The 11,303-nt window shown below is 38.4% G+C and overlaps 2 protein-coding genes across 4 annotated transcripts in view; one reads left to right on the top strand and one right to left on the bottom strand.

Moving 5' to 3' along the window:
- Positions 1–11,303, bottom strand: part of RPS6KC1 (ribosomal protein S6 kinase C1) — a 196,358-nt gene that overhangs the window by 82,352 nt on the left and 102,703 nt on the right. For all 3 annotated transcript variants that reach the window (XM_003802043.2, XM_023508196.1, XM_023508197.1), the window contains one exon: positions 6,106–6,221. In XM_003802043.2, the coding sequence (XP_003802091.1) occupies positions 6,106–6,221 (116 nt within the window). The remainder of the gene's footprint in view (positions 1–6,105; positions 6,222–11,303) is intronic.
- On the top strand, positions 415–818 carry COMMD6 (COMM domain containing 6). The gene has a single exon (XM_003802045.3). It carries the CDS (start codon positions 428–430, stop codon positions 683–685), a length of 258 nt encoding a protein of 85 aa, XP_003802093.1. The 5' UTR covers positions 415–427; the 3' UTR covers positions 686–818.

Raw genomic sequence — 11,303 nt, 5'->3', positions numbered from 1 at the left:
ACAACGCCTGGCTATTTTTTGGTTGCAGCCGTCATTGTTGTTTGGTGGGTGCGGGCTGGGGATTCGAACCCGCCACCTTAGGTGTACGTGGCTGGTGCCTTAGCCGGTTGAGCTATAGGCGCCGAGCCGAGATTCTACTTTTCCAACAAGCTGTGAAATGATGCTGATGTGGCTGGTTCACCAACCACATTTGGAGTACCTATAATTCCTCAAATAACCTCAGAAGCAGTCACCATTATTGGAGGAAAATAAGTAATCAAGGACCAAAAGCAAGCACCCCAAAGAACACATGGAAACCACACTCTGAACTCTGTTACCCAAGTACACCAGAGGGCCTAAGCTTGGCTTCATTCACAGATTTTTGGCTTTACAAAGACTTTCATAGAAAATCAACTGGAGTCCGCAGCCCCAGCTCTGGACCTTTGCCATGGAGGGGTCTGGCGAGCCACTGCTGGATGCTAAATCTCAGGTGACCAACCAGCTTATAGATCTTCAGTGGAAACTGGGTATGGCTGTGAGCTCGGACACTTGTAGATCTCTTAAGTATTCTTACGTTGCAGTGATGCTAAAAGTGGCAGACCTTTCGGGCCAAGTAAAGAACAAGTCCTTTGAAATGACAATCCCACAGTTTCAAAATTTTTGCAGACAATTCAAGGAAATTGCTGCAGTTACTGAAACTGTGTGAAAACTGATGTTTAAATTGATGTCATCATTCTAAATTCATGGACTTCACTTTCTGCAATAAAACTTCATGGGATCAAGTGATTTTTACTCAATGAAAATTACATTTCTGTTTTTTCATTTTTTTTTTCAGTAAAAAACCAGACAAACTGGAAAAAAAAAAAAAAAGAAAAGAAAATCAACTAACCCTAATTACTTGGTCTCCCAAGTCTCACTTAGGTCACATTTCAAGTCTGATACTTAACTGCAGACCTGTTACTGATTTAGAATGCTCCAATTGCAATCTCTACTTAGCTCATGTCTCAAGGAGGATGAAACAATAGTAACTTTTAAATGTTTTCTAAAAAAATAAATAAAAATTAGAAAGTTTTCTAAAAAAGAACAGAAAAATATCAATATCAGCAAATAAAATACACAACAGAAGAAGTACTTTCAATATTATTAGAGCAGTTGTACTCAAAAATACATACAAATACTACAAAATACCCCAAAAATACATTCTACATACAGACAGATTTCTTTTTTCTGTCATACATTCTACATATTAATTTTCTTTTCTTTTTTTTTTCTTTTTGAGACAGAGTCTCGTTATGTGGCCCTTGGTAGAGTGCTGCAGCATCGCAGCTCACAGCAACCTCCAACTCTTGGGCTTAGGTGATTCTCTTGCCTTAGCCTCCCAAGTAGCTGGGACTATAGACACCCGCCACAACGCCTGGCTATTTTTTGGTTGTAGCTGTCATTGCTGTTTGGCAGGCCCAGGCTGGGTTCAAACCGGCCAGCCTCAGTGTACGTGACTGGCGCTATAACCGCTGTGTATGGGTGCAAAGCCTACATATTAATTTTCATTCACACCATGTAATTGCAAGATAAAAAAATGTATTCACATTTTAGAAACTACACAATCTTTTATGTTCTAAATTTAGATAATTTATTATCTTTTTCTGATTTAATTGATCTTGAATTTAAAATTCCTATAGCTAAAAAAAGGAGAAATGTATCTAAGCCTTTTCCAGGGAAATTCTCTTTTAATATTAATTCTTAAATCATTCAAAGTAATCTACAGTTTTAAAAAGGAAAATAAGAAGAAATCTGTCTCCTCCAGTTAAGACTTCACCTTTACTTCAAACAAATCTCATTTCCTTTTATCTGAAACCTGTTCCTAAGTTTTCTTGGAGTCATTTAGTAATGAAGAAAAGAGTAGGAAAGTACTTTTTTTCCTTTCTGCTTTTTTTTGAAAGGATATTAATATGAATGGAAAATTTAGAACTGTTATATTTACTATGTAAGAGTCTATAAAGTTTAATAAAGCAAAAGCTTAAACCATCCTAGAACACTCATGTGAAAAGGGACTCATGATTTAGACTGCACCAAAGATGCAATAATCAACAAAAATTTTTAAAGCCAAAAAGAACTCCTTTCTTTCCCTTTTGGGGGGGGGGGTGCAGAGACAAAGTCTCACTCTGTTGCCTGGGCTATGGTGCAGTAGTGTCATCACAGCTTACTGCAACTGTGAACTCCCAGGCTCAAGCAATCATCTTGCCTCAGTCTCCTAAAGTAGCTGGGACTACAGGCACATGCTACCACATCTGGCTAACTCTTCTACTTTTGTAGAAGTGGAGTCTGGCTACATTGCTCAGTTTAGTCTTAAACTCCTGACCTCAAATGATCTTCCAGCCCTAACCTCCCAAAGTGCTAGGACTACAGATATGAGCCACCCTGTACCTGGCCAGATTTCTTAATTTTCTTAAGAAACCAGATGGGAAATAAATATCTGCACACTGACTGATCAGAGATTAATTTTGCTTTCCACAGAACATGAGCTAAAAGGAACCTTTAGAAATCATTTATACCAATTTTCTCACTGTGTTGGTTGAAATTCGGGCCCAAAGATGGCTGAACAAGAGATATAATGAATTCAACAAGCTAATCACAAGCCTCTGAAAGACATTTAACTTAAATTATAGTTAAAAATAATCAAGTATGCCTGTGACTAATAAAAATCTGGCTTAACAGAATAATATGTAAAAGTAAAAATAAAAAAGCAAATGCTTACTATTATTACTACTCTCCTCTAGCCTTCTGGCCTAAGAACTGAAAAATATTCCACATACCAAATCAGACTCAGCGGTTGCCTTTTACCCTTTCCGATAGAATTTCCCATTATTTTACATACCTCTTACCAGTCTTTTTAACTTTTATTTCCTCAACTATGTACATATTAGGGCCCTCATTTATGCCACTGGGTTTACAAGAGCAGAAACTATGTCATCACCTTTTGTATAGCTCCAAAGTATATCTAGAGTCTTAACAGATGCTTATTGATGTATATTAGATCTCTTCTGTTTTATTTTTATTAGAAACTATGTTTAAAGGGAAACTCTGACTGACATTCTTCAGGCTTCTATTCTTCAAGTAAAAAACTATACAGGAAGCTTTATATATGTATTTGTCAAAGAAACTATGGCTTCACAGATGTGCCTGCAGAAACTGAAACAGGGATGCATAAGTGGAGGGGGATAAATGAGTAGGTATAGCAGAAAATTAGAAGTTAACATTAATAGAATGAATAGAATACTGTTAGTTCTGAATCCTTAAAACGTTCAGAATATGTATATACAAGAAGGATTTAGTAAATCAAGTTTACAGGGGCCCATGTTACTTAATGGTTTCAGCAATGCCTCTCAAAATGAAACTGAGAATGTACACACATGGAATCAAACTGAAATTCCAGGAATTGAAATCAAAGCAATGCTTAGATATTCAATCAAGGGCCAGATGCAGTGGCTCATGCCTATAATCCTAGCACTATGGGAGGCCGAGGCAGGTGAATTACTTGAGCTCAGGAGTTTGAGACTAGCTTGAGCAAAAGTGAGACCTCATCTCTACCAAAAAAAAAAAAAAAAAAAACCTAGCTGGGCATTGTGGCCTGTGCCTATAGTCCCAGCTAACTGGGAGGCTAAGGCAGGAGGACTGCTTGAGTCAAGAGTTTGAGGTTGCTGTAAGCTACGATGACACCACAGCACTCTACCCAGGATGACAGAGTAAGACCTTGTCTCAGAAAAAAAGAAAGAAAAGATTCATTTAAAAAGATAAAATTTGGCCAGCTTGGTGGCTCACACCTGTACTCCTAGCACTCTGAGAGTTTGAACTCAGGAGTTTGAGATCAGCCTGAGCAAAAACAAGACCCCATCTCTACTAAAAATGGAAAAACTGAGGTAAGAAGATCCCTTGAGCCCAAGAGTTGGAGGTTGCTGTGAGCTGACAGCACAGCACTCTACCCAGGGGGACAGCTTGAGACTCTGTCTCAAAAAAAAAAAAAAAAAGATGAAATTTGATAGTAAAAAGTTAATGTAATTAAAACAACAGTGACAGAGAATAGGGAAAGATTAGCAAACAGAATACAGACTAGAGAAGAGTCACAGAAACTCATAAACTGAAAATGAGTCAGCAGAATAATGTTATTTAAATGTAATCATGTTAGAACAAGTAATGGAAGTATATTATTTCCAAGGTGAAATAAAATTTTTTGTTCTATAAGAAACGGCCACTTGGCTCGGCACCTATAGCTCAGCAGCTTGGGCACCAGCCACATATACTGGAATTGGCAGGTTTGAATCCAGCCCAGGCCTGTCAAACAGCAATACAACTACAACCAAAAAGTAGCTGGGTGTTGTGGCAGGCGCCTATAGTCCCAGCTACTGGGGTGGCTGAGGCAAGAGAATCGCTTAAGCCCAAGAGCTGGAGGTTGCTATAAGCTGTGACATCACAGCACTCTACCCAGGGCAACGTAATAAAACTTTGTCTCAAAAAAATTTTAAAAAGACAAAAAAAGAAATGGCCACTTAACATAAAAAATCATGAGAATATAGTGTCTTATACTCAGTATAGTTTTGATAACTGCATTCTTTTAAAAGATTATACACAAAATAAAAATAGTTCAGAAAATCAGCAACAAAAAGTTATAATGGTCAAATAAGTCAAGGTTAAATACTGGGCTATTTTTCCTTTTTTTTTTAGACAGAGCTCCAAGCTATCCCCCGGGTAGAGTGTCAGTAGCATCACAGCTCACAGCAACCTCCAACTCCTGGGCTCAAGCGAGTCTCCTGCCTCTGCCTCCCAAGTAGCTGGGACCACAGGTGCCCGCCACCATGCCCGGCTATTTTTTGGTTGCAGCCGTCATTGTTGTTTGGTGGGTCCAGGGCTGGATTCGAACCTGCCACCTTAGGTGTATGTGGCGGGCGCCTTAGCCGATGGACCCACAGGCGCCGAGCCTGGGCTATTTTTAAACTCAAAAATTGAGACTTATTTTAATTATCAAAAAAGGATATAGCACATTAAAAAATATGGGGGAAAGTATACCAAACAGCATATGAGGGGCAGGTGAGGGCTAAAACTTACTAAGACAGTTTTTGATTCCTGGACTCATCTTTGTGCTACACAGCCGCCTGGGGTCTATGTGTGTGTCCATACATGAGTGATCTTTTTTTTAAACTTCATTTAATCCTAATATCTATATCCCAGCAAGGAATTACTATTATCCTCATTATTCAATATAAAAAATGACACTAAGAAGTTGGATTTGGTATTTTGTCCAACCTTCTATGGCTTTGGTTATCAGAATTTGATATAAACAAGTCTGCCTGACTCTGAGTTCAATTAAGAAAATAAACTACTTTTTCCCATCTCCAGATGATACAGCTCTTCAGCTGCCATCAGAAAAACTTGTGGGGTTTTTTTTGAGACACAGTCTCACTCTGTCACCCTCAGTAGAGTGTCATGGTGTCATAGCTCACAGTAACCTCAAACTCTTTGGCTCACACAATTCTCTTGCCTCAGCCTCCTGAATAGCTGGGATTACAGGTGCTGCCACAATGCACAGCTAATTTTAGAGATGGGATCTCACTCTAGCTCAAGCTGGTCTCAAACTGGTGAGGTCAGACAATCCACCGGCCTCAGCCTCCCAGAATACTGGGATTACAGGCCTGAGCCACTGTGTCCGGCCAAAAACTTTAACAAAGAAAAAAAATATATACAACAGAAGTTTCCTTCCTGAAATTGCCAAATCCAGATAGTCATGACTCAATAAAACTACATAAGAATTGTACAAAAATAATTTTAATAATTCAACTTAAAGAAATTCAAATACAGAGAGACATCATAACAGCATAAATGGATGTCAAACCATAGATGGGGAGATTAAAGGTGTATTAAGAAACTAACACAGGGCCAAGAAAAGAAGAAAGTAAGTCCCATTTTACTCCACTTTTTGTGGTTTACTATAAAGCTTTTCTTTCCACTAATAATGTGAAGAAAATTACTGAGAAAATTCCAAACATTAAAATTCTCAAGCACTCTAATTAGAATTAAAGCTAAGACTAGACAGCAAAAAATGGCAGAAAATGCAAAACAAAATATGAGACTTACCTTAGACAGATCATCAAGTTGAGGTTTTCCATAAAGACTAGAGATACTCTCTGCCCTCATGAGATACTCTGCCGTTCTTCTCTTCACAGCTTCCCGACGGGTGGGGCTTGACTCTCCTGAAAGAAGAAAACAAAATTCTGGACATGCGAAAAATAAACTTTCTTTCATCCCATCTAAAGATTAACTTCCTTTCACATAATTCACTGCTTGCTCATATTTCTAACTGAAGAGATATTCAAAATTGAAAAGATAAAAATTATTAATATTGACGTGGTCTAAATATTAAGCCCCAAGAATTTCATTTACCTAAATTCTAACACTCTCCTATTTAAATACATATTGAAAACTTAATGTATTTAAAATGACTCATTTTAGGATGAGTAAAATATATAAGAAATGTAGTAAAAAAAACTCTGAAGATAAAGACTCACCTGGTCCAGATAGTATCCAGCTGTCCAAATGAACACATAGGGCCAAACCCAACAAATGGTAAATAAGAGCTGCAACTTAGCATTGATACGCTATGCACTGTGCAAAGCTACCACCAAACTGGAGAATAAAACTAGTTATTAGGATGACCCTGGATTCACTCTGATTTTTGTAAGTTTCATGGTTTTTTCACTAGCAACATACTGTCACCCACCTAACAAGTGAAAATAAGACATGATTAGATCTCCCTATAATAGGAGGTTATATGAAAATCATCTACCATGTTTGGGTCTTAGTTTCCCTAAAGAAAGCATATTCAAAGAGGCTTCTACAGAACTCCTCAAGACTTCAAAAAGAAGGCTCAGTGCCTGTAGCTCAGTAGTTAGGGCACCGAGCATATACACCAAGGCAGGCAGGTTCGAACCCGGCCCATGCCTACTAAACAACAAGGACAACTGCAACAAAAAAGTCAGGCGTTTAGCGGGCACCTGTACTTCCAGCTACTTGGGAGGCTGAGAGGAAAGAGAATCACTTAAGCCCAAGACTTAGAGGTTGCTGTGAGCTATGACACTACAGCACTCTACCAAGGGCAACATAGTGAGACTGTCTCAAGAAAAAAAGAGAAAAAAAGGCTTCAAAAAGGAGGTGACTAAGCATATGGAGTACTGCAATCTCTCCTATCCATAATGGGATGATTGTTAACCAATTCAAATACTTGACTAGATAAAGCATTTCATATGAAAAAATGATTTCATGGCTACAAATTAAAAAGTTTGAAAACCAGGGAACTATATAATCACTAAGGTTCCTTTCATAAACACTATTCCTATAATAGTTTACCCCAGCGGTTCTCAACCTGTGGATCCTGACCCCTTTGTAACAATGAAACTACATCCTGCATATCAGATATTTATGTTACAATTCATAACAGTAGCAAAGTTACAGTTATGAAATAGGGACGAAAATAATTTTATGGTTGGGGGTCACCACAACATGAGGAACTGTATTAAAGGGTCACGGCATTAGGAGGCATCAGGAAGGTTGAGAACCACTGGTCTACGCCATTCATGACTCATTTCTACCAAAGCACTTAATAGATGATTCTGTTTTTATAATTAACTCTATGCATCTTCTGAACGGGGATAACCAAAAAGCAAGTATCTCCCATCCAAGTGCTAACCAGGCCCAACCCTGCTTAGCTTCTGAGATCAGCGTATTCAGGACTGTATGGCCACAGACATAAAAGCAATTATCATATAGTGGAAAGTGCCCTGGATTATTTTCCAGAAACCCTGTTTAGTCATCTGAATTCTGGCTCTGGCTGGGTATTGTGGCAATGCCTGTAAGTCCTAGCTATTTGGGAGGCTGAGGCAAGAGAATCACTTGAGCTCGAGTTGGAGGTTGCTGTGACCTATGCTAAGTCAGCTTAGCTCTCTCCATACAATGGAAATACACAGCTGTAACAATTGTGAAGATTAAATAAGACAACATACACAAAAGGTACTACGGCAGGGAGTCAGATGGGAAGAACACCACGTGGTCAAGTTTTTCAACCTTGGTTTTTCTCTCAAAACCAAATTCCAGAAAATAATACTTTTTTCTTTTCTTTTCTTTCTTTTTTTTTTTTTTTTTGCTGAAATCTCACTCCGACACCCTACGTAGAGTACAGCACCATCACAGCTCACAGCGACCTCAAACTCTTGGGCTCAAGCGATCCTCTTACCTCAGTGCCCAAGTAGCTGAGACCACAGGCGTGCCACAGGGCCTGGCTGGTTTCTTCTATTTTTAGTAGAGGTGGGATAGTGCTCTTGCTGAGGCTGGTCTTGAACTTCTGAGCTCAAGCAATCTACTTGCCTTGCCCTCCTGCAGGGCTAGCATTACAGGCATGAGCCACTGCACCTGGCCAAAATAATGTTTTCTGGCTTGCTGAAAAGATTGCTAATGGAAAGCATTTTTTATTTCTGCCGGAACATCTTCTCCTGCTTCTTCTGGAAAATGTCTCTTTCTCCTCCCCTTCATACTCTTCTACTCCAGCCCCTCATCACTAACCAAGCGGTTGGAACGAAAGCTGCTATCTTGTTTTAGATTTCAGTCCCTCTAATAGCCAAGGTCTAGTTAGCCAAGGGTGGGCCTCCTGGTCACCAGCAGGGCCAATCATAGAATCCTACCCTCCTGGCCACAGTTGGAGAAGAAAGCACAACACACACTGGACTTTGCTCTGTTATTGAGGCTGAAATAAGAGCAGTGGGAACTGTCAGCAGTCAGTTTCTGTCAATGCAACAACAACAAAAAAAGTCAATCCTAAACAAGGAACTTGACAGGAGAGAAGCAGATGTGCTAGGGTGGGGGGCAGGGAGCAAGGAGAGGAGGGAGGGTGGCTTGACAGCAAGGGAGGGAGGAGTTGGAGAAGAGAGAGGAAGGATTGGAGTGGAGGGAGGGAGGGAAGGGGCAGAGGGATGCCCTGGACTCCAATTTCAGGTGAACCAAGGTATTACTGGGGTCCCTGACTTAGCTGAAGCTACATTCCTGTCCTTAAATTCGGATTTTGGCACAAGCAAACCAAAGAATCCTAACTAAATACAAACCTCAAAGAAAAACTGCGACAAGGATGAGATTATAACTGCTAAATAATTCTCCTTTCACAGCTTTTACATTACTAGACCATCTCTTCTCTCCTTCACAAACATAACTGTATTGCTTTTTAGTTGTAGAACAATAGACATTAACTCTCCAACTCCTCAAACCCCAAGGAACGTGTTGGTGTGCTTCCACCTCTGTCCTTAAAACTGACTTCACTTTGTAAACTCAAGGTTTTAAAGGGCTTTATTCTCAGGTGAAACATAGGTATAATCTGTAAATATAGCCTAATAACTGCAGCATGCTTTGAAGATAAATAACAGCTATTCACTGTTTGTATGCACTACTTGTTTACCATTCTGGAGTCTCCTCTTCCATTATCATTAGCTCTTCTTACGTCAGGTTATGCCTTTCAAGCCCTAATTTAAATCCCCATTTAATAATTTTGATTCACCTTAGTCTCAACTCTAATAGAAACTGCAGAAATTTACTTTCTGATTCAAGGTATTTAAGCTTCAACAAAGCTTCAAAATATATTTTGTTCAAAAGAAATCAACTTATCTCACAAAATAATTTGGAATTCAAAAATGCCAAGGTTATGGGACACCTACCTAAACCCAGAGTTAAAACCATATTTTGTAATCATATCACTGTTTTTTAAACTTTTGGTTTTTCTGTTGCTTTCTAGGCAGTCTCCATAGTAACAGAGAAACAAGAAGCCAGCAGTTGAAATGGACTCCTGCTGATGGCGGTAGTTCCGCTTCCATGGAAACTACAAAGAAGTGATGCAAATCCTAGAAGTCTTTTTAAATGTAACCATATATATATATAAAATGATTCCTTCCTTATTAGCCCCTTAAAGGAGGTCACAACCATCATGTATCAATAGCAGCAGACGAGGATGAAACCCTCTCTTGTAGACTTCTACTGCTGGATGCTTACTGAGGTTTGTGAGTACCAGAAATAAAAGATAAATCTATAGGTTTCCTGGATCATACTCACCGATCAAATTATTGATAAATGTGACTTTAGCAGAGTGTAATCAATTAACATGTGTATAATTGACTCTAACTTTGGTTTCTCACTTGTTCTTCATTTTAAAACAGACACACAGAGTCCACACTGATTATTATTCAAGAAAAACTAGGCACCTAGAATTTTATACCATATCGGGCCATGTGCCTGGCTATTATTTCTTCAGTAATATGGCCAGAAAGATCTTTCAATGCTTTTCAACGTGAATATATAGTTTACACTCTCCCTAAAAATAAACCATTACCTTCAATGAGTTTCTCTATATTTCTGTTCACCATTCAATAGAGCAAGAATTTCCACTGAGCTCTGGCATTCACAAATGAAAAATTCTTCCCACTGTTTAACAATCTTTATGTCCAAAACAGCCAGTGCATCATAAAGATGTGTTTTGTGACACCCTATCTTTACTTCTAATAATTAAGAAAATTAAGACTAAGGGATGTGAAACATCTTTCTCAGTTACTAATTAACATGAGAAGAGCCTGAATCTAAACCAGGTCTTATACCATACTTGCCATTATACTAAGCTATCTTTCAATATAAGTAAAAGTAACATAACTGAATTTGAATTTGATTGTAGTACTATTTCTGAGAACAGGAAAAACACCAAGCACAAGAGAAGTATAGGTCACTATGGGAACAAATTCCTACTGGAATTTAAGAAAGGTACTTGTCAGGCAACATAACAGAGTAGAATCAGACTGGAAAGAAATGACAGATAAACACACAAGAAAATTAAAGTTATGTTTAAAGGTATGTTTCACGCTATGTAAAAGACAATAGGCCTTTCTAAGAAAAACTGATAAGCCAAACATCTTTGGTACCCAAGGATTTTATTTGGAAAAAAAGCTTTTCCTCATTTACCCATTTTTTAAGAAGAAAAAAATCAGAAGATTTTATTCATGAAAGAAAGAAAAAAGTCAGCTTCATAGCCTAGAATAAAAAGTTGTTTTTGGATTCTACTATTTTTCCCTTAGTCACTAAAGAGAATATAGCTAATGCCCTCATCATCTATCTGTTCAACAAAAGAACAGCAATGCAGAAGGAAGAACCGGCCAGTTCAGACTTCTTGAAAACAGTATGTCTATATTTGTATTTCATGGGAAATTTTAAGAGATTTTCTAAGGGCATTTTGACTATACTTGATTTTTGCCACA

This window comes from Otolemur garnettii, unplaced genomic scaffold (genome assembly GCF_000181295.1).
Source record: "Otolemur garnettii isolate 467f Iridium unplaced genomic scaffold, OtoGar3 scaffold00229, whole genome shotgun sequence".
In the NCBI taxonomy this organism is placed as follows: domain Eukaryota; kingdom Metazoa; phylum Chordata; class Mammalia; order Primates; family Galagidae; genus Otolemur; species Otolemur garnettii.
The sequence above is the reverse complement of the archived record's forward strand: the minus strand, read 5'-3'. Positions and strand labels throughout refer to the sequence as shown.